General features: G+C 41.4%; 1 protein-coding gene across 7 annotated transcripts in view; it reads right to left on the reverse strand.

Annotated features, from left to right (window-relative positions):
- The window catches only part of LOC125009066 (discs large homolog 1-like protein), a 101,210-nt gene that overhangs the window by 11,185 nt on the left and 65,638 nt on the right, over positions 1 to 24,387 (reverse strand). For all 7 annotated transcript variants that reach the window (XM_047586610.1, XM_047586611.1, XM_047586613.1 and 4 more), the window contains 4 exons: positions 23,629 to 23,731; positions 12,937 to 13,051; positions 5,032 to 5,214; positions 1,695 to 1,758 (listed from right to left, as the gene is read on the reverse strand). In XM_047586610.1, coding sequence (XP_047442566.1) covers positions 1,695 to 1,758; positions 5,032 to 5,214; positions 12,937 to 13,051; positions 23,629 to 23,731 — 465 coding nt within the window. The remainder of the gene's footprint in view (positions 1 to 1,694; positions 1,759 to 5,031; positions 5,215 to 12,936; positions 13,052 to 23,628; positions 23,732 to 24,387) is intronic.

Raw genomic sequence — 24,387 nt, forward strand, 5'->3', positions numbered from 1 at the left:
TTCCTAACATACAAAGTGAAGTGTCTGTCGCCGACTGTGTGAATGTAGCTCAGCTCAGTTACTGGAGTTCTTTGACTGTTGTGCTGATTGAAAAAAAACTAATCTGTAAAATCACTGCATTAATTCCACAAATGAAAACTGTCAATGTGACAGATTGCTTGAACTCTACTTACACAGTAAAGAAAGTTTATTGATATTATTGTGATGCCAGATGTTTATATGTTATTTTTCAGGCTTAGTTTATGAAGGATTTCTCGTTAAGCAACAGTTACCTTTCACTTTAATTATGTCTTTCTCTCTGAAATGCTTTTTAGCACACTTTTCTGTATAACAATTCATTTAGACAATGAATTGCACAACAGATGACGGTAACTTTCAGGATGATTTATCACGTTGCACAATATACCATACAAACTTAAATCTTTAATTTAGCCGTCCTTATTGCTCCCACAATTAAAACCAAAAGTGTGTCTGATCTGGAGCTTTTATCATTTGTCTGCACTCATAAACCACTACATACAAAAAGTTTCTGATCTAATATTGTCTCCGCCATTGTCAATGTTCGGCTTAGTGAACATTTAATTACAGATATTGTTGATAAGAAATCTATTAATTTCCATGTCAAAGTTTATTCAATCATCTGACATCCCTCAAGTGCTATTGATGAAACACTGAGCTGACCCTTATGTTTATATTCTTTTATTTCCCTTTTGAGGGTTATATTTTATGTTGGTATTATAATAATAATAATGGCCAACACTGATTACCAAGTAGTAGCTGCTAGTGTATGCAATGGGCTTTGCACTGGGCTTTGCAGTGGGCTTTGCAGTGGGCTGTAATGGACAGAGGGGGATGTGAAACCCTGTATTGATCCGTCATGGCGACATTCTTTCTCTCAGGAATCAGATGGATTTTTCTCTCTGGGTCATTTTATTTTCATTATTTATAATATTGGATCAAAGACCAACACTATAAAAAGTAAATCCATGTTTGCTGAACATTAAACATAACCCGTAGCTGTATCCTCGCAATGCTATATGCAATATTAATGCTATATCACGCAATTTAAATTTAATTAACAGTAAAGTTACAGTAAACAGCGTCTATTGTTATGTGGACAGGTAGGTTAAAAAAAAAAAAAGAAGCTTTTTACTGCAAATAACACCTGCTTGAGATGACAAGACTTATTGTGACGGCTGCAATTAATAATAATTTTAATCAGCACTTTACTTATGGTTTATTTTTTTGAAATCATCCGTTAATCGTTTACTTTATAAAAAGACCAAGTACACAGCATAACTCCTCAGACTACAGGATGACAGCTAATATTCTTTGTTTTATGTGAACAAACATATACAAAATATGTTCTTTTATTATCTGACAAGGGAAAGAAAATCAGCAAAACCTCATTTGACCGTTATACTTTCAACTTTACATGTAAAATCCTTTTATGTCTTCCATGCCTTTTTTTTTTTTTTGTAATAAACTGAACATCTAGGGTTGATGATAACACTGCAGAGGCAGCTTAGAGGATTTGGTCGCTTCCCATCTCACACAGCAGGTGGTTCAGCTTTTGAATGTAACTAGTGCAGCACTACTGAAGACTCACTAGAAGTTCGTTCTTCATCTGTGCTTTCATAACCTTTTTAAGAACTGCTCTTAACTTTGGGGCTCTGCAAAACGACGCCACTCACCGATCTGTCCTGAGACCTTGTCACTCTGACCGTCTTTAACCTCGACCTCTCCTTCTTCTCTGCCCTGTGGAGAAAACAGAACAGAGAAGGGAATCATTAGAAGACACGCAGAGAGAAATTGATGAGCTCCCTCTGAAGCTACTTTGATGTCTGAACGATTCAAACTGTACGTTAAAGCTTTTGGCATCTCAGCAGAAGTACTGTGCTGAACAGCGAATAATTGAGATCTTTTCACATCTAAAAAAAAAAAGATTATTACACAATATTCCCTTATTTAAAAATATTTTCAAACTTGCTTTATTACAATTTGAAGATTCAGATACTTTCAAGAGTCATTATGAGATTAACTCAAAATGAATGCAAAGCAATAAAAGGAAGATGCAGGACTTTTTTTTGGCTCTGCTTGCTCTTGCTGTGGGGACATTCTCATCTCCTGGGTTTAAATTTAGATTTGTCACTTCCTGTGCAAGACCATTTCCTGCTGGAAATCATGCCCAGCAGGAGAATTTCAAATAAGGTGAATCTTTTTTTTTTTTTTTTTTTTTTTTTAACATTAGACTCTGGAGCCGGATGCATTTCTGTTGTCATATTGAAGTCTTATATAACGCAGGTTTCTGCTTCCAAATGTCTGGACAGTAACAACAACAATGGAGTCCCCAATTATTAGAAACTAGAGAGAAAATTTTAAATCGTAGCCCATTCTTCACCCCGAATCATCGGTGCCATCTGAGCTGTAAAAGGCTTCATAAGAAAACAATCAATTCACAAGGGCATGTTTACACGACTGCATCTGCAGTTCGGAGCTTTTCTGTGCTCCCACTCGTGTTTTTTTTTTTTCCATCAGACATCATAATTAGAATGAGGAGCTGGAGGAGAGGAGCTGGAGGAGAGGAGAGGAAGAGGAGGAGGAGGTCACGCTGGTGGCTGAGAAAAAGGAGCAGTAAATGCGAATGGACATGAGGTGTTAAGAGAGCTGGAAGACAAGCGAAAGAAAGATCGTGGAAAGAGAGAGCAAAAGGTGCAGATGGAGGAGGGAGAGGAGGACGTAAGGAGAAAGCGGAAAATGGATGAGAGAAGCAAGACGGGCAAAGAGTGGGAGGAAATGCAGGAGGACAAAGTAACTGAAGGCATGAGAGGGGGAAGCGGAAAAGTTGGAGGGGATGAATTTGATCGCTTTGTCTTCATTGTTTAAGGCACTTTGTGACACTGATTTTGGAATGTGCTGCAAAGACAAACTGATTATTGGAGAAGGAAAGAGGAGGAGGAGGCAAAAGGAGCTGGAAGAAAAGAAGACTAGGAGGCTAAGAGAACAGGAACACGGGGGACAGGAAATTAACTGATGGTTAAACAGCGAATATACTTGAAAAATTAGATGACATTTTATGATCATACATTAACTCTGAAAATGCTGTATTTTAACTGTCCTCCCGTATCTAAAGCTCTAAAGGTGGATATATTCCAATGAGAACTTAAATTCTCTTAAAACCCGTAATAATACTTTATTTCCCCAGGGGATGAATATAGTTTCTATTCTATTCTATTCTATTCTATTCTATTCTATTCTAGTTGTCCCGTTAGCCTTAATGCACCTGCCTCCATTCTAACACCTCACTCTATAAATACCACAACACTAAACCCATCTGTAGCAAACCCCTCCCCTGCTCCTTTCACCTCACTCCCACTCTTTCCTCTAATCCCTCTTTCCCTCCTCTCCACCATTTAATACACTCTCTCACTTTCTTTCCCTACTTGCACTCCATCACTGTCCCCATCCTTACCTCCCCTCCCTCCCTCCCTCCCTCGTCATCCCCTCCCTCTACGTCAAGTGCGCTAACATGACTTGTACTAAACCCGTCTCCCCCTCGCACCTCAGAAACCTATCAGCATCTGTCTGTCACCTCCCACGCGGGGGAAGCATAGGGAGAAGAGGTGAGGTGTTTTTTTTTTTTTTACACCGCAGGTTTGTATCCCAGACAAGGATGACAATGATGCTTGCGGTAAAGTGAGTCGACAGAAAAGTGACGCCTCGATGTGAAACTGAAGCTAATTTGGAGCTCGTTTGTCTTGGTGACGGGAAGCAAAGAGCAAGAATCCGGTGCTTAGTAGCACACGAGTTTATTAGGCAGATTTACCAAGAATAGGATAATATGTTAAAAGATGCTGAATTTTACTAATGCTTATAAACAGATATATTTTCTTAACTGTGACAAAAAAATATATGTATATTTTATAGTTATGCTCATTATGCTCACGTGCATGAGCATAACGCTATAAAAATATAATCCGTCTTGAGATTCTAAGGAAGTGAAAGATTTGCTGCAAAATACAGCGAAAAAACATTCATACACTTACTTTTTTTGTATGAATAAATCAGATTTTTGTTCTGAAGGTGATAATTAAACTTAAAGAATAGATGAAGAGTTGTCCTATTCCCATATATTTAATGTTAATAGAGATTTAAAATATTTCTATGACAACAGAGACTGAATATGAAGGCCATTTCAATTTTAATTTTAAGTACTTAGGTTTGTTATGCCATCCAGCAGATTGCAGTCATAATCTACTGTATGTTTTTTTATTATTGTTATTATTTTTTTTTTTTCATTTTATCTCTTAAGGATGTATGATTGCAATATTTTTCTGAATATATTTCAGTGTTTTGATACAGGTAATGTAATTGAGAATGTTTCCATAAAATTATCGGTTTATTGGCTGACCGTGGAAATTTTGTCTGTTTGCACTCCCACTTCCTGTCCATACACTGATAACACATGTCTTAAAATATTAACTGCTGATTTCATTCACAAGTTTCTACCAGAACCTCCTAAAAAGTGGTAAATGTACCAAAGGTTTCTCTGCTCCTGTACTTTATAACCACATCTCTTTGTCTTCATAACATGGTCTATATGCTGTGCTAATCTAAAGCCGCTCGATCTGAAGACTGGAAAATATTGTTGAGAACTCAGTTTTCAATTTTTTAAGGTTTAGGACAGTCTGTGGATATTTTTTGAGTGATTTTTCTAATAACAGGTCTTTATAAGGTGATCTGCTCTACTAATCTAAAGTCAATTGATTTGCAGCACTCAAGTCTGAATGAAAATTAGAAAATATTGTTGAGAACTCAGGGACTTTGAGTGTTTCCAGGGTCAGGACAGTCTATGGATGTTTTTTGAATGATTTTTTTTCTTTTAAATAATTTCTAATAAAATGTCACAGCACCAAAACACAGGAAAGCAGGTAGTATACGGGTCTGTATAAAACGCAGCCTGTGACTAAAAGATAGATGTGAAGACTTGAGCTGAGAATGAAAGCCGTCTGAAACCCCTTCAACTCTGACCTTCGTCGGCTGGGGATGACCCCGACTTCAGGGCAGTTTGGAGGCGGGGGGCTGAGGTGACGGGCGGGCCACCACTCCTCCTCGCCGGCGCTGCTCACGTGGAGGATGTCCCCGAAATTGAAGGCCAGGGCCTGATTGGGCGCGCTCAGATCCGACGCACTTCCGTCATAGTCGAACAAAGCCCTGCAGACACAAGGAGGAGAGCGCGTGACTCCCTCTGGTGACAAATACGTTTTGCGCTGTAGGCACATTTGACAGTAAGATATTAGACAATTATTAACAAATCAACACATGTAATAAAGAAATAAAAATAAAATAGCAAAGTAAACAAAGAGAGAGTGAGAGAAATGTGTTGGAGTAAACAAGAGCCAGAACAGCTGAGTACTGCTTTTCCACACTATTAATTTATGACCTTGTCTGGGTGCAGTAGTACACATCTGTCTGTGTGCATCAGCCTGTTTGTGTGCCACAGTGCGCGTGTTTGCACAGTGATCTGACTGTGTGACCACAGAGATCTGAACCCATCCAGAGGGAAAAGACCCGGGAAAAGTAGGCCAGCAATATGTGTGTGTGTGTGTGTGTGTGTGTGCATGCGTGCGTGCGGACAAGTGTCAGTGTGTGAAAAGGAACTAGAGCTGAAATAACCGGCATCCCCTAAAGTCCCCCTTCTGCCTTCATCAATAAACCAGAGCGGAGACAAGAGAATGATAAACTGGGAAACAGAGGACATCAGACCCAGAGGTAGACGCTGAGGTGGACGGCAGCGTCAAACCACAGCCACACATATTACTGTAACGGAGATGGAGAGGAGGAAAATGAGCACGGCAGAGGGTCAAATCTCTGCAGGAGGTTGGATGTCACTGATTAGCAATAATGGCCCACATGCTTCCATAAGAGATAATCAGATTAGAACCTTGATCTAGTGGAAACAGGGCTAATTAAACAGCAGGTATAATTGTGTGTACAGCTACTTTACTTTCTCATAATTTCTAGAGAGTTTAAATTCACAGTTTGGTATTAATACAGGAAAAATAGAAGCAGGGTCGATATTGTACTTAATCGTGCCGAATCACTGACTTTCTAGAAGGAATTTACCTTGAAAGAACCTTTCAGGTTCACCCCGAGTAAACAGAGGTTCATCATTCATTTATGCTTATTTGAGTTTTTATGTTGAACTCTCCAGGAGTCCTCGTCCTCCTCTTCCTCCGACTAAAAGGCTCAAGGTTCAGAGCTTATAAATTTGTAATAAACCGAAAGTGTATCAGCTCATCTTTAATTCACAATTCACAAGAATAAATCCACGCGGATCTCCAGGAAACCTCCAATCAGTGTGAGCAACCCTGCAACGTTTTCAAATCACTTTAAAAGTAACATCCGAATCTGAATCAGAATCTCTTTATTGGACAAATGTACACAGGAATTTTACGTGTTGTATCAGTGCCACATACATTAAATAAGTTAACTTGGCAAGAAAGAAAAAAAAATAAGCAATATATACAATTTACAAAGGTAAAAAACTGGAAATATACATGTGATGCATGCCTGGGGTACAGGTAAGAAATAGCTGGTGCATGCGGAAATGGACTGGCCTTCCTTAGGGAATGGTGGGGGTGGGGGTCTCAGAGGGTTTGCTCAGGAGAGAAACGGCCCGGGGAACTGTTCAGGTGTCTGGTGGTTTTGGTCCTGATGGACCTGAACCTGCGACCTCATGGGAGTGTTGTGAACAGGAAAATGTGTATTCCACCGTATAGAAAATATACCAAACCGCAGCTTCCTCTAATGACAACTGCACAGCTTAGTGGGACACTAAGTGATGTTCCTGTCACGCCCCAAGAAATAGAAATGACCTAGAAAGGTTCTGTGAGTCCACAGATGCACACAACAAAGTCAGTTTCATACATTTTACACCTTTTCATGTCTTCTGGTTGAAACTCTCAAGATCTATAAAGCTTAGCACTTGGAATAAATTGGAAGTTTACCGACTGATCATTTTATTCATATACTGACAGAATGATATCAAAGGGACGGTTCAAGGAAATCTGCTAAATAGTTTGGAAATGACTCTGTGCGGGGGAGTTGAGGTTTATGTAACCCTTCAGAAACTTGACTTTACTTGTGTCCGTTAATGATCATCAAGTATCTGGTCTGTTTTTTTTTTTGTTTTTTTTAAACCTCACCAGTAAGTCCCCACCAGACTTTTAGAACTGAGGAAGCTACTTTGTTTTAGATAAATTAAAAAAAAGAAAAGGGTTAGAGTGAGCTTCACAACTTCAGTGGCACCTTCAGCCATGTTCCTGCATCCTACCTGAAAATAATTTTAATGTCCTAATATAGAGAAATTTATAGGAAAAAAATAAAGCTATGACACAAAAACCACAAGCTTAGTGACTCCACATATATAGAGAGTGTATGTGGCGATAATTGTTGAAACGAAATATACAGCTCATAGGCAAAGCTTTTTAGATATTTTGTCATATTTCAGGCTCGAAACGGATTCATTCGGCTGAGCTTGAACCGTTCTGCCTAGAACAACAGCGGATGCTTCCAAAAGAAACGCGTGCCGGGCGCGTTTTCATTTCCAAGAAGACTTGAGTCTGTCACCGCTGCTAAAGATGATTTAACCAAGTACTCAGGTGACGCAGACACTGAGGTGAGAAGAAAAATAATGAGTCTTAAACACATGGAAAGGGTCTGAAAACTTCCTGTAAGTGCTGCACAGAAGAAAATGAACAGCTCCATACGTCCCTCATGATTCTGCAGCAAAAAATGTTACACTGATGGATGTATGTAGCTATATATATAAATATAAAGGACACAGCTTTGTTAATGTAACTTTAAATCAATTACAGGCTCTCACTATTACAGTATTATTAGACTTGAAATCTAATTACTTGAGCGAGGGGACATTGATTACTGCAGAAATATTTAGCCACCTTACAGAATACAATAATAAAAGCGGTTGAGTTACCTTGTGGGAACGCACCTCTGGTGGGTTTAAATGTTCAACACACACTGTTCATGCTGCGTTTGTGCAGCCATCAGCCTATTAAAGGTCAGACATGGATGCTTAATTAATCTTAAAATGCTTTTAACTGAGCTGACGAAAATATTAAGTACCGTAAACAACAACAACAACAACAGGGTTCCATACATTTCAAAGCGCTTTGTCGCCGGCGGGTTACACTGATTGATGGCGTGTGGAATTATTAAGGCTACAGCTGTTAATGTGTGTCTAAATCAATTACCTGTTCTCAGCATTACAGTCGCTTTAATTCATACGCGCAAACCTGACAGGAATTACTCCTCTGAGGGAACACACGGTAATTACTGGAATGTGTCCGCGACAGAAACACTCAGTTACATTATTGTGTTGGAGTCGGATTTTGCACGGCCAGCAGACAGCGGTGCAGTTCACCTCCGCCCCCGAACGCTCCTATAGTATTACTGCTTGTGTGCACTTTTCAGAGGTGAGAATAGGCTGGAAAATAGTGCTGTCTAATATGAAAAAATGCGACTGGAATCAGGGCTGCATAGGAAGATTAACGGTAGCTACAGAGAGAACAGAGAATAAAACATTCACTGCACTCCCCTGTAATTTAAATACTTTTTTTTCCAGAAAACATTTAAAATGTTTGAAATATTCTGCAGCACTAAGTCAAAAGAGAACCACCATTCACCTGTAGCTGAGATTATTGCAGCGCATGCCCTTAGTTTACTTTCCCAGTGGCTTTAATTTGTCCTTCCCAAATATCCCTGACTGTTTCAATTCAATGATGTAATAGAAGGGAAAGCACAAAAAACGTCAAACTCACTTTAAATTACAAGAAAACTACAACAGTAGCAGAAAACAGCAGCAGCTTCGGACAGCTCACTCTGAAATTTCCTTGGAAGTGCATTGCAAGGTACGACCTCACATCTTCACCAGTTCAAACTGGATGAAGAAAACACAAACCTTTACCAGGATAAACGTCCAGCTGCAGAGGTCAGGCAATATGAAGAGGCTCTCCGGCTATTTGAAACCACAATATTCAGTTTCAAGAAGCCTGTGTCCTGAAACATTTTAAAATGCCTTGAAACTGATATCTGCAGCGGGAGTCAGTAAAGGAGAGACTCAACCTGTCTGGAATCAATGCATCATGCTTTGTTTGTAGCTGCATTGATCCTCATCGAGTGGAACGGCTGCAGGGCGCACGTTAGAAACTCTACCTCTACCCTTCTTCCCTTGACTGCAATTAAATGCATAAAAACAGCTGATGCGTTCTCGAGTAGAATAAAATAAACGGACGAGAAGTAAAATGAGGATTTTAAACATGCCGTGTGCCTTCAGAGGGGATGGGACTTGTTATCACATGCTTTGCAGCATATCCCTGCCTTTCCAGATGAATATTTCCACAGTGAAATATACAATTACAATGTCAGGCCATCGAGCCTTACGGTGGGCTTAAAATAGACCATAATGGAGTATAAAACGAGGCAGGAGAGAAGAACAGAGGAGAGGGCGCACACACCTTGCGCACAGAGGACAGCCATACATACCGAATGCCACTTTGTTTCAGTGACATTTCATCTGAGGAAAGGTTATTCCGTCTAGTACTCACAGTACACACGGATATAACACTCAGCGGCTCGTACACACCACACACTGTATGTTCATGTGAGGACACACAGCGGCAGCCCAGAGCGTCAGACACCCCCAATCTGTCACGCACGCACCGGCGACCGTGGCTCGACCATTCGACCGCCGACTGGCTGCCAGTCTGAAGATTCCTGCTCGGTATTTGCATACTGATTGGTCACCTTCGGGCAGACGCAGGAACTCCCAGTATGACAGTGATTTATCATGTGAGTTGGGGGTGGTGGTGGTGGTGGTGGGGGTGGTGGTCGTTCTGAGTTAACCTTGAAATGATCCCCGTGGCCTGATTCTGACAAGACTTGGAGGTACGTTGTCAATAAGATTCAGGGTGTGAACGGATTCAACTTGCAGGGGGGTGTCATGATAATTACCTCACACTGAAATGTCTTTATTAAGCTTATAATTACACCGTTTACTGTTACAGAGTGTTCTCTAATGTACTGCACTGTTCAAGTGTGGTGCCTTGTAACAGGGTGTTGTTAGTGTGGGTCTTTGGGTCCTGTAGGTTGAGGGGAGGGGCCTTCGTGGATCATCCCACAGATACTTGATGATCTGGTAGATTGGGAGGCCAGGTCAACACCTTGTGCTCTTTTACATATTTTTTTGAGTTGTTCCTACAGCGTTTGTATGCGTGTCTGTCAGGCTGCATCCTGCTGCCATGAAGGAGTGCCATTGCTATGAGCATGGGGGTGCCTGGTCTGGTCTAGGTAGATGGTACATGTCTATGTACCGTCTACATGAAGGCGAACGGAAGTTCAAAAGTTTCCCAGCAGACCACTGAATTGTCACAAGATTTGATTTCAGTAGTTTTAATGTTTTGGCTGATCGGTGTATAGTTTAATCTGAGTATAAGAACCTGTAACTTCAAAGTTAGTTTAGAATGAGCCCTTCATATCTACAGAGGCAGCGGATCCTATTTCAGAGAGTCCACCATGTTTCTATAGCAGCCCAGAATGGAGAAACCCAACTCTGGACTTAAGAGAGAACACTTTTCTCACATTCTTATGTTGAAGCATTCGCTAGTCTGATGTATTTTTAGCACTGACAGATAATGAACCCTTCCATGATGTCACCCATAGGATTTCAGGAGTCAGAAATGACCAAAGAGGTTGTGCGTGATTGAACCCAAACAACCTGAGATGGCACCCACCTGTCACAAACTGCAGCTTTGTCCACTATTGCATGTCTTACTTTAAGCTCTGATATAATTTAAACCATTGGATTTATAAAAAATCAGGCCCCTGTGCAGTTGTCATGAATGTTCTATTAACATGAGCATTTTAACCTGCTTCCTATGGGGACAGACTTGTTTTTGGAAGCAGCCCCAAACTGTCACATTAGCAGCACGGCTCTTTTGAAAGAACTAGCATCGAGCTGTCCCCTAATGATGAACTGTGATAACACACAAAGCTGTGATGGTGAACAAGGTAAATGTCAAGGTTGCTAAAACACATTAGCATGTTGCTATTATGAGCCTGTAGCATTAAGCAGAGAGCACATTTTTACAAATGCACTGCTTCACTGATTCAGTCTTGTTTTGGTCAAGATTGGTTGATTTTTTTTTAGCATCTGACAGAAGAAAAGTGATCACAGAGAATGGTTAAGAATGGATGGACTGCTGAGAACAGTAGAAAGTCTCTCACATCCAACTTCAAGTTTATTATTACCGCAGAACTTCATCTGCATGCAGTTTGAAGCACCCTACAGAATATTGTAATAGCATAATTAATGTATAAACTGGTTGTGGGTGACCAATTGCAGACTTAATGAAAACAATGGGCAGCCCATCTCTATTCACTTTTAACAAAAAAACAAACCGTGGATGCACACTAATTTATGCTAATGATAATCATGCTGGTGGCCGACGAGAATGATGCCAAGCGGGTGCAATGTCACGTTTCCTCAAAATTAACCATTAGATCTATATTCTTGGTGAGGATTTGAAGCAGAAGCACCACACGTCCTCTGGCATCTCACCTAAACAAGGAATGCAATTATATGAAATGAGACTTTAAAAAGTAACAGTGAGTGGATCAATCCTGTTTATGAGTCTGTGATGCACCAGATGACCAGTTAACCTGACAAATCGTTTTGACTTGTTAAGCATTTGTCAACGTACAGCTCCCTGATGGTTGAATTTCACGTTTGGCCTCCCTGAACAAGCTCTGACCTCAGGCCTGCTCCCTGTCTCAATCAGAGTGGGTGCTGTTTAAGGTGACGCCACCCGAGCTGCTGCTGCTGCCTTTTGCTTCCAGGTCACTTGCACTTAGTTCGGGTCAAAAGTTCCTATCATGTATAATATAGTCTGACTTTTCTTTCGGGTTTCATGCATCTTCTGGTAAAAGTATTTTTACAGAAAGTGAAAAGACGTGAAGCATAACTTTTTTTCACGCCTTTCAAAAAGACACATCTGTTAGAAGCACAGTGGGCACCGAATCCAAGTTTGAGCATGTGTCTGCCATAAAACTTATTACGACATACTTGCTCTTTACCGCATAAAGTTCAGGAAGAGCCTTAACCTTAACTTTAATCTCTCTTCCTTAAGCACCTGATCATTGACTTTTTCACCGTGTTTATGTGGGAGCCAATATTTTTCTTGCCTCCTCAGAAAGGGTGTTATTTGGAGTTAAAGGTAAAAAAAGAAAGGTGCAAACGTGATAAAAAAAAGTAAGAAAGCTTTATCCTCACCTTTAAAAATAGTTTAGCATGCAGTGATAATGAGCTCTGTGTTTTAAACTGAGAAAACTCATTGATGCACAGGTTGTTCAATAAGGATTAAACTGAAATAATATATGACCTAAAGCATATTTAAATCAGTCAGCTGATACAAACTGTGCCTTCTTTCTTTCTTTATTAATCCATGTATCTACCTATTTAATCTTAACTGCTTAACTGTGACACATAGTGACCCAATCAATATTTCAAATTCTCTTGAAGAAAGGACATCAGATGCATAGGTTTAGAACAAAAGTTTTAAGCTTTTGGGCTTTTTTGAGCTAAAGAATGAACCTGGTGAAGACTAAACGAGCGGGACAGGTAAGGACAACAATAACACAAGGACAGAGGGACACACACCGAGTTGATGGATGTGTTTGTGCGAGGCCGTAATTCGCCAGACAAACCGGCGCGATAATGTCCATTTCGGCATCTCACACACAGAAAACATTGAGCAGACAGCTGAGATAAGACCTTCTAATAGTTGTGTCACTCTAAAAGACACTGGACCATCAGTCACCTCTGTGCCGCAGTGTGTGTGTGTTTGTGGACCATACCTGACGTAAAGTGTTCGTTTCTGTGTGGAGCGGAGCGACGTGGAGCTGGAGCTGACACTGCTGGTCATCATCTGTTCCCTCAGGTCATGGATCTTTGCCTCGAAACGACTGTACTCTGCGCACGGAGACACACAAAGGGGACAAACATCGTTAAACAAAGGGGACTTCGGGTGAATCACATCCCAGGCCCTTCTCCTAACATTCGACATTTTCATATTTAAACAGAATCTGGTGCAGAAGATTTTTTTACAGTCTTCCTGATAATGCACATTGAAGGCAGTGGTTTTTACACTTCAATCGCCACTGACTCAGTGGATCAAAGACAAGAGCATGAACGAGCACAGACCAAAGGATGGTGGAGGCTCGTTCCCAACGATAGGCATTCCCTATATAAATGGCTGCAGTGCAACAAGAGCAGTGCATATTTTGAAATGGCATAAAAAAATTACAATACATTTATCTTTTCTTTTCCTTTTATTTGCTGCTCAGTTCAAATTCACAGTTCATAATACAGACTTTAAGGCCTCGAAAGATCCTCTACCGCCATAATCTCACAGTTCGTTTGATGTGAATGTTAACTCCTGTTACATCAGACCCCATCCACGTCAATTTCAACACCAGCACATCCATTTGCACACGTCGCTTTTTTTTTTTTTGACGGACTGAACCAACAATCAGCACTGGGCACGATTTGTGCAGATGGGATGTTATTAAAAAAACAAAAAAAACTGTGGCTTTATCAAAGTGATAAACAGACGCTGCAGTGTTGTTGGAAGTACCTGCCATCTAGTTTGACTTAATCCGTCTTAACTTTTCATTAACGTTGCCAGGTGACTAAATAGCTATGCAGAAGATTTATGTTCCCCTCCTATCTTCTGACAAGTTAATGGGTCCTTTAATTGGGAAAACAGCTGTCAGTGCATCCGACAACATAGCAAATCAGAGGTCTACAACAAGGGGATGATTCTTTTCCTCCCTTCCCTCTCCTTTAACCACCTTAACATGCAACTGATAAAAAGTTTCTCTGTGAGACACACTGATGTAATAGCAAACACGGCAGCTGCACCTGCCTGATCGATCCGACCTCGGCTGCTTTCACGTTGTGCAATAGGTGGAAAACCTGAACAAAAGAGTCACATTATATATGCGCGATGACTTCACACAGTGACGTCCGAGCGGCTCAGCAGTGGTGTGACACAGCCTCCTCGGTGCGGTAGTTTTTTTTTTATTTGGGTGAAATGCAGAAGGTCTACTGGAAATTCAAAGTATGAGAAAACAAAAATGATAGTGGGCATTTAAAGTGTCACCTATCACTCTCTAAACCAACTTACACTGCAAACAGTATTTCTTCTTGAACTTGTGCAGAGCCACAAATCTGAACCAATGATTTTTTTATTTTTTTTTTCCCAAACAGCACTTTTAGCTTAATTGCCAGGAACAACTATATACTCATCTACCTTGAATGACAAGTAGTAAATTGCAGGAGAGCACCGGTTGGCCAATCAATGCAAAGTGCAATGATTTGCTCACGCACTCAGCACAGCGTGCTTTAGTATCCTCCTGCTACATGCAGCAAAAACACTTTAGTTTCTGACCCATTTTTTTTCTTCTAGTGGCCATAAAAATGTCATTGTGCCTCTTTAATTATAAATGTACATTATTTATGGAAATGCAGGAAGTGGATATAAAATCAGATGATGTTTCAGATGATGTTTATGGTGATAGTCTTTCTTCAGAGGGAAAGTATATACTTTTAAACGGCAGCGTTTTGATCCGGAGAGGCTAAGCAAACAGCAGATACTGTATGTGCCGCAAATCCTGACTGATGGTCTTCTACTCTGTTTAACAACACACAGCTTCCCAGAATCATCTGAACTAACACACGGATGACAACGCCGCTGGCAATAAGCCTGAAAAAAGCCCTTCTGAAGGATGTCCCTGCCTGTGTGTGTGCGTGCGCCTGAACCATTACTTTGGACTGCAGAATCTAATTAACCCTGAGTAATTCAATCATACTTGAAGCACACACAGCCTTGCCCTCGTGTACACACACACGCACACACACACACACACACTGAAACCAGCAGTCTATCCTGATTTTTCCCTTCCTTATCCCCATTTCTCTGTCTCGCTCACGAGCCCCCGGATCTCGGCCGATTTACCACAAAGCATTCATTAGCCTGACACACTGACACAAACAACCAAACTGTGCAAAAAGAGCGCAAACGTTTATCCACCTCTGTGTTTTCAGTACTTAGCCTGCAGCGCTGAATGCTAATTATAAAAACAAAAAAAAACTACTTTCAGACTTCAAATAAAAACTGAGAAACCTGTGTGATTTCGGGCTGAATCATATTCAGTCCTTTATTTCTGAAATGTTTTCACTGCTGACCCCACTCTGGCATTTTCAATTTTCAGCGCACATCCACTGTAAGCCGCCACAAACTGATGGACTGACACTTTCAAAATCAAGATATGAACTTACGCACATCAGCATCTGACAGTCTCTGCCGACACACATTCACCTCAATATAGCATTATGGGATTAAGAGGGAGAGAGAGAGGGAGAGAGAGAGAGAAGAGGTGAAAAACAAGGAGAGGAAAATAGGTGGAAGAGGAAGCAGATTAGAGAGGGTGGTTGGGCTTAGGTGTGTTGCAGCAAAATCAAATATAAAATAAAAGCATCAATCAGTCAAAGGGCTAACACAGTGGAATCAAAGGCATACCCAGACACCACAGCTACACAGAGGTGCTGTTGCTCTTGTGATCAACAGAACAAAGACTGTGTTGCAGCTAGAATATTTTTTGCTATTGAGTCCCGATCAGAAAGGCAAAGTGTACAAGGATGCAGCTCTGATCTGATCTCTAGTCTTGAGTCTTTAATCAAAAACTGAGCTTTAAAGCAAGTCGGCGAAAGTAAGAAAACTAAAAACAACAGCACTGAAAGTGACACTAGATCACCACTGATCCACATCGCTGATCATTTCTCAGACAGCGAGAGATTAATGATGCACCAGCCGCCCTCAGAGGGTTAACCGTGATTTACCCGATCGGGTTTGACCATCAAACATTTCAAAGTGGCAAGAGTTAACCGCAAACGGCGACGTTACCCGAGGCAAGACGTTAACAAGTAAATCAGTTATAGTCTCCCAACTCCCTCTCGCACGCTGTACTCACACGCTGCTGGCAGCCTCGGCGTCCGGGATGCGATGCCGGCACAGCGCTTTCTTAGACTAGCGTCTCTGAGAGAGTGAGGTCTGAAGCTGAGATGTGAATGAGAGGGAAAAGCAGAGAGAAGAAGGAGCGATGCTGAGGGAGATCTAACAGCAGCTCCACGCGGGATTCAGAGAGCCAGAGCGGAAAGTGAGAACGCGTGTGTAGGTATGTACTACATGTGTGGCACAGAGGAAGAAAAAAAAAAATGTGTGTAAAATCAGTCCAACGTTGCTCAGCTGCCACAGGAACAACAGATGCTAACTCTACTACACTCTTCTCTTTCTCTATCTCTCTCTCATTTGCTGGTGTGTTCGTTTTGCTCCTCCCCCTCTTGGACAGCAGCTTGCTGTAGGGTGGAGACACACACACACACACACACACACACACACACACACACACTCAGAAACAGACACACACACTGTTTCCTCAGGTCACTCATGCAGGAAGCTGAGTCGATGCCAGGCTCTGCTGCCCTACTTTGGCCCAGGGAATCGGTCTCCACACCACACACAGACACACAAACACGACCAAAGCCTGACCAGGCACTTTGATTATATTGATTTCTGGCAAACTTAAGTAACAGCTCAATTCATATTTCTTAAATGGATTGACTACTCCTTTATAGGGAAGCAGCAGCAAAAGAGACTTCATCTTCATAAGGATAAGCAATTAAAGCCTTAATGGCCTGTGTGATCCATCTTCATATTCGCCTCCATCTGTCTCTCCTTCCAATGCTGGGACTTTTTCCCTGTCTTTAAATAGCTCCTGTGTATGTGGTTTTGCTGATAGCACATTTTCTACAGGTAAAAAAGGTAAAAGTCCACGATGAGCTTCCACAGTCCAAATACGCACGATTCCTCAGACACCTCAAAATCACCACATGAACGGCACCTGTCAACACCTCAGTGCAGAATTATGAGCATAAAAGCAAGAGAGACACAAAGAGGGAAAAGGTTCAAGAAAGAGGAGGGGAAAACTAAACCTAATAGAGAGATAGAAAGGGGGGCGTGAAGAGGGGGTGGAGGAGGAGGAGAACGAGAGGGGGAGGGGTTATGACAGAGACTAATGGCTCTGGGGTTCAGATTCTCTGCCTTCCTCATTTACCTACACACTCCCTTTCCTCCTCTCCTCTCCTCTCCTCTCCTCTCCTCTCCTCTCCTCTCCTCTTCTCTCCTCTCCTCTCCTCTCCTCTCCTCTCCTCTCCCAAGAGGAGCATTGTTTCTCCATTCGGCAGCTGGCAGAGACCTTTCCTGCATTGTGCAGCTTCGGTGCTATCCAACAGAGACGTGCAGTTCACATTTATAGCATTGTGTGCACTGCGCCAACATTTCCCTTTCGAATCACCTTTCCCTCTCTTGTCTATTTACTGTTCACACAAAGCTTGCTCTCCACAGCTCTGGGACCTCCTCGAAAGGCGACACAATACACCTCATCTCAAGGGGCATTTATCCTCATCTAATAAATGCCTTCTGTTCTCTTTTCCTGTCCTTTTTGCTCTTCACTCTTTACTGTTTATGTCACGTTTAAAGGGAATTTTTCCACCAGGGGGGAATGTTTTTATCAGTGGAACTTGTGCTTTTTTTTTGTTTGTTTTTTTTGCAGACAACCCAATCCTGCCAGAGTAATGTTGCTCCAGACACTGAAAGCCGAAGGCAGCAACACACAAAGAAATGGAGCAACACAATGACAATGGCAAGGAAGAAGATAAAGACCCCAAACTTAAACACATAGATGGAAAGAATGCACCGTTTAGATACAGGGGAAAAAATGATACTGTGAAGAAGGCAGCGCATTCAAAAAGTATATATGCAATGCAGCATGCAGAAACTCATCTAATTTTCCATGGGACAAAAATTTCTTCTTTCCTGCTGCATTGTCGTCATTTTAAAGCCATTATGTGGGCTATGCGTGTTTTTTATCATCTTACTATGTGATTTAAACAGATATATTAACAGGGGCGTGCACGCAAAAGCTTATTTTAGGAGGAGCGCGTTTTCAAAAAGTAATCAGTAACATTTCATAAAACTTGCATTTGCAAACATTAAAGTCCTTTGTCGGTTTTATAAGCGAAACAATAATTAATGTAAGGCTCCAACTCTAAAAATAGCCGTGCTTGGAGAGGCTCATTTATAATTGAAACGGCACAATGCAGTAATCTATATTGGTATTGATTGAGTGATTAGATTGCAGGAGAGATGGAAGATGAGAGAAAGAACAAGAGAGAGTTGGAGATCAATATACGTATGTCAAATGTTATTTGACATTTTGAAGTTTGAGAATTTTTGAAAACTGAAAGAAATAAAATAAATAAAAATGTGGTTAATCTCTGGCAGCTCAGCGTCAGTGACGAAAATAAAAAAAAGAAACTCAAATCAGTCACTTTCCCATTAAATACGACGCCTTAAAGCCCCCATATCGTACACCGTGGGTGGTGAGTCAGACCATTACTGCAGACACCAGTAACACCGTGGAGGAGACGGAGGAGGAGGAGGAGGAGGAGGAGGAGGAGCTGACAGGTGGAGAGGAAGGAAGGGGAACGAAGCAGAAAAAATAAAGAAAAGTACTTGATGTATTCAACCAATATTATTCCAAAAACTTTGTGTGCGAAAGCGATGGAGATGCTGTTAATTCTCTGCATAACAACTGGTGCACCACACACACACACACACACACACACACACACACACACACACACACACACACACACACACACACACACACACACACACAGAAAGTGTAATAAGCAGGCTAACACAAGTGAAGATAATCCCCTCTGCATCACCTCAGTATTAACAGACACCGCCTCTGTGCGAGTGTGTGAGGGTGTTTATGTGACAGTTGTGTGTGTGTGTGACAGTTGTGTCTAATCCCAGTGACTAATACAGCTGTCAACCTGCATCTTTACAGTCCCACATCAGGAAACTTAACAGTACATGAGACGATCAGGCTAAAAGATGCGCTGCCGCATTTTGGCCTTTTTTTTCAGCCGCTGTATCGGATATTTGAGAACGTGGAAGTGAAACAGCAACACTTCAGCTACAGGAGTGGCATTTATTTAGGATTTTGTGTTGGTTTAAGGGAGCTGCAAAAGTTCTGACACTCCCTCAACACTACGTTCTTGCAGAGTGTTTTGTGATTGCTCATAATTTTGGAGGAAGATCGGATTAGAGGCATAGATAATGCCATTTATAGCGGTTCATGTATCACTATGTGAAAAACAGGTTCAGCTCTATTTCTGTCGGGTGAGTGCTGTTTGAAAGCGAGATTAAAAATAGATGTTATGGCAGTTGCTAGTGTTAGCTGACTATATAAAGATACTGCACCTTTGTCTTTAAAGCAACTCAGTCAAAAACATATGGAAATAAAGTTGGTTAAATGATTATCCTGACATTAAAAATTTTAACCTTGGTGGATAATGTGGCTCTTTTTAAGGTGGAACTCAGACTTTACACATTGTTGTTAACAGGTTTTAGATAGTGTTACAGTATACAGGGATCAGACTTTTGAACTTGCCTACTTAGACATGTACCGCTCACCCAGACTAGACCAGATGCCCCCACTCCATAACAATAACACTCAACAAACATGAACTACAAATTCACTAGATCCCAAACTGATCAGGTATGTGCAGTATGCACTGGAACAAGCCTGATGCAGAAGACCCTCTCCTCAACCCATGGGACCCAAATACCCCCATTTCCATCATACTGTTCCCAGACACCACAGGACACCCTCAGAAGGCCCATGTCCATTCTCTGATGAGTCACAGCTGTTGTGTTTCGGAGACCTACACAATATCAGGAAGGTGGTCATAATGTTGTGCCTGATCGGTGCAAATGAGAAAAAGTTGCAAATAAAATTTTGAGGCAGCAGACGGAGCTGTGAGAAATGTCGATCGTAGCTTCAGTGGTGCCAAACCATCTGCAGCTCATACAGCTTCACTTCCAGTTCCTATGAACTGTCAGCGGTCAAACTGCATAATTTCAGGTTGACAAGGAATAGTGAAGAGTGTGTGGAATAACAATAATGTCATCTGTTTTTTTTTCCATAAATCAAACAGTGTCACAGGAGTGCAATGCTGAATTGCGCTGCCATGTGTTTTATTTTTGCACTTTTTGAAATTATTACTGGAAATAACCTCCAAGGTCCTGAAGTTACAAACCATGTAATTTCCACTGCATGTGCAACTTTCACTTGAATGTCATCATCTACTTTTGCTGTTTTTTTTGGATGGCTGCTACAATGAAATGAGACTTTCAAGGTTTATTTCAGTGAAGAGAAATCTGGCCAATGACAGATGACTACGGCTGGAAAACAGGAACCATTTTCCCCACTCAAACGTCCTTACCCAAGTGGTCCTCTGCTGTAAGTACACTGCAAACACTGAGTGGACAGTAACACTAATGTCACATAAAAACAACGCATTAAAAGAATACTGGAGCCCAATATTTACAGGGTCATCTGAAAAGTTAAGTGAATGATACATAGGATTGCAATTTCATGATAGGTTAGCAGAATTTTATGCTATATAAAATAACACCTTACAAAAACTGTACAGATTAAGTTTTGAACATATTCTAGTACAACAGCCACACTTGGCAGAGCGTGTTTAAAAGAGTGAATTTAATTAAAAATAGACTGAAACGTGATGAGGGACGCCTGCATCACTGAGTCACACAAACACTCCCCATCTGCTGCACTTGATATAAACACAGGTCTATATCTGCTGCGTCAGCTTTAATCAACCATGCCTCTCTCACTCACACACACACACACACAAACACCCACCATGAGCAGTCGAGTCCGGTCCAGTGCCGTGCTGCGCCTGGCTAAAGCGGCCGCCATATTTAATATAAATAACAGGAGGAGACCTGCACGCATAAACACGTTTCCTCTCCTGGTGGAGGTCATTATCAGTTCCTCTCTCTCTGGCAGGAAGTGTGCGCGTGAAACAGAGGGAGCTCGGCTGGTCACCGCGTGCCATCGCCACGGGAACGGGACAAACACGGCCCCGTGTCAGATTGGTGCTGACCAAAGCCCAGCGTGGACAGAAGGTCTGATATAGGGTTCGTTCAACAGTCAATAATGAGGTCTGCAGGAGAGTCACGACTCAGACACATAATGTGACTAAAATCCACTACCAGGGATTTTACTATATCTAATGAATGTGGTAGTTGAAAGACTCCCACTAGCAAACAGCAAACAATGCCAAGCTGGAAGTGGACCAGGCCAAACCAACCTCTGAACCACTTTAATCTTTGGTTAGTTGAATACCAGCAGGAGGCCAGACATCTTCAGCATAAGTGATAAGTATTGAAGGATGCTGCAGTTTGATGTTGAGTCACACTAAAAGCTGCTTCTATTATTTAAATAATTGGTCGACATGGAACTTGTGGGAGATCCAGCGGGGACGTTGTGCACATTTAGATCAGTAAATGTAGAGATAAATGGATACAAGGAAATTATTAAATAGATGTTTTGCAAACAACAGAGGCTGAACTCTGGTGGAGGATTCCTTGGGGCCCTTTTAAAATGTTAGGGCGCTATCCGTGGTGCTGAAACCACTTAACACTATGGAGCAGATACAGACACAACAGGGCGAAACATGCTCTAGCTCGTTTTCCATCTAAAGGAGAAGCAGTCAGTGTCAGGACGAAGATATCAGCAGCATTACACCTTTATTCTATCATCTCTACTCCCCCGCAGAGACACACCTGTGTACACAAAAGCTGCCCTCCCACCCCCACCCCTCGTGCAATAACACAGAGGTTAAAAGGCTTCAGTGATTTTGCTGCACACTTAAAGTATGACTACACTAACAACCAAGTTCAAAGGCAGTTTATTGCTTTTTCTCACCGAGTACTTACACATAAATACACATAAAAGAACGAAATACTGTTTCTCATCAGTAGTATTTAACTGTCAGGAGGTGGTTGATTGAGTATGTAGGTTCAGGGAGGGGGGACAGAGGCAGTTTTTTTTTCTCCCCCCATTATCAATTTAGTTTTGTCCCCTGAAGGGAAACGTCATTTGGGATCATCACTGAACCACACTTCCCCCCCTGAAATCGGATTCCTAATCCATACATCACGCCTGTTCACCCTCTCAGAATTCATAATCCATACATCACGGTTTCCGGCGTGATGTATGGATTATACTCTCGTTTTATCTCCATGCGCTTTCAAGAAATTTGAATACTACATCCTCTAGGGAACATCATTATGTCAAGACAGTGCCTTCCACGTCCTATTATACAGTATGTATATGAATCAGAACAATAATTTCATTTACAGTAAATCTTTCCTATGCATCATTTCTATATATTCTGGTTCAGACTCAAACATTTCCGCCACGCTGATTCTTCCTCATTCTGTCAAACTCTGCAGAGCAGCGCAGACATGATAAATGAAGATCATTACATAAACATTCTGTTTATTTGAAATCAGAAAGTCACTTATTTTTATTTGTCCTCAGCGAATTTAAAAATTATTTCTGCAATTATGTGTGCAATAAACCAGTCCTGTTTATAACAACATCAAAGATCCTATGTGAACAAACAACACATTCGACCTCTTTAACTCAATAATACATGAAGATTGATGAAACGGTCTCGCACAAACACATAACAGACACAGAACCTTCTACCCGTGAACACACCTCCGAATGAAATCAGGGATCAGGGGACCTCACACTGCTGAGCTGTGTGTATGAGTGGGTAGTTGTGTATGCGCTATGCTCAGGTCCCAAGCCATGACAGCATCCCATTAGTTTAGCCAATCAAAATGTTATGACCTGGTTCCCTTGGTTACGGCCCTCTCAGTTACTTCCAGTTGACAACTATCCAGGATGGGGATAGTTCGGAAACCTAAGGGCGCGCTCACATTGTGTAACTCCATATTTGTGAGGACAAAGTGTACGTGTTGACCGAGGGAATGAGGATGTTTTGATAGGTTTAAATTTATTTTGTGTATGGTGAAGGTTGTAGTTAAGAATCGAGTTACTTTTTACATTTAGAGTTGAGGTCTAGTGAATATATTATGCCGGTGAGGCCTCTCAGAAGCATTTGTGTGCATATGTAGTACTTCTGTGTTTTTGTAAATTAATATTATGCAAATATCATTAAGGTTAGACCACACCCCTCCTAGAAAGAGTACAAAAACCTAATTCTTTGCACATCTGTCACAGATTCCTTTCAAAAGATGTCACTGGTTTTCTGCATTCTTTCAAAGATCCTATGTGAGCAAACTTTTTTTTGGATGTTTTCCCAGAGAGCACAGACTTAACTGTAGAGGGCAGCAATACACCAAAGCTGCTTCCACAGAAAACTATTAAAAACCACCAAAAGCATAGAAATCTAAAGCAGCTCCGATGTATTTAAATAATCTTGTCCTCAGTTCATTAAGTTTTCCATCCGGGTCAAAACAGTATATACTTATGCATTAAATAGGGAATGAGCATAGTATCTGCAGTACTCACCCTCTGGTCTGTACTGTGCTACTATGGTAACGGTCGTTCCTGCGTTCTTCAGAGCTGCGGCCGCCTGCTCATGTGTAGCAGTGGACAGGTCCACCCCGTTTACCTGCACACACAGCACACACGCACAAAATTAAAGACCAACGGTGGATCAATAGTAATAAATGTTCAGTGAGATGAGTGGGTCATTAAAAAACGCTGCATGTCTTAGTGGGTCAGTGACTCACACGTGTAGTACTTGAGAGCTTGGTGTAGGCCTGTTTTAAGCCATTCCATGTCGGTACTTGCATACATGAATACTTAATACAGTAATTCTGCAGAGACTGACACCGTCTCTGCAGACTAAGGATTTAATCCACTCCTGTCTGAGCAAAATTAAAACCATATTTCAGCGTCAATACACACACACACATCTTCTATCAGCCCCCGGTGAGCTGACTGTGGAAAGTGAAATTTCATATCATCATATCATCCCTTCAGTTTTCAGATTGCTGTGGACAACGTAGATAAATAGAAGATGCTTTTGCACGAGTTGAAAATGTTCGGCTTTAGCAGAAATTGTAATTCTGCTGAGTATATTTGCATGACTACACACATCACTAATGTGCAGAAGCAGACACACAAACTAGAGGGGCCCTGGAGGAACATAAACTGACAGGATGACTCTCTTTATAAGCCTAGGGTATACAATCTATACAGCCATAAAGGTAAAATTAGAGTGACTAATAACAGTAATGATGACAGCGTCGTGTTATATTCCCC

Source organism: Mugil cephalus, chromosome 6 (assembly GCF_022458985.1).
Source record: "Mugil cephalus isolate CIBA_MC_2020 chromosome 6, CIBA_Mcephalus_1.1, whole genome shotgun sequence".
Classification (NCBI taxonomy): Eukaryota; Metazoa; Chordata; class Actinopteri; order Mugiliformes; family Mugilidae; genus Mugil; species Mugil cephalus.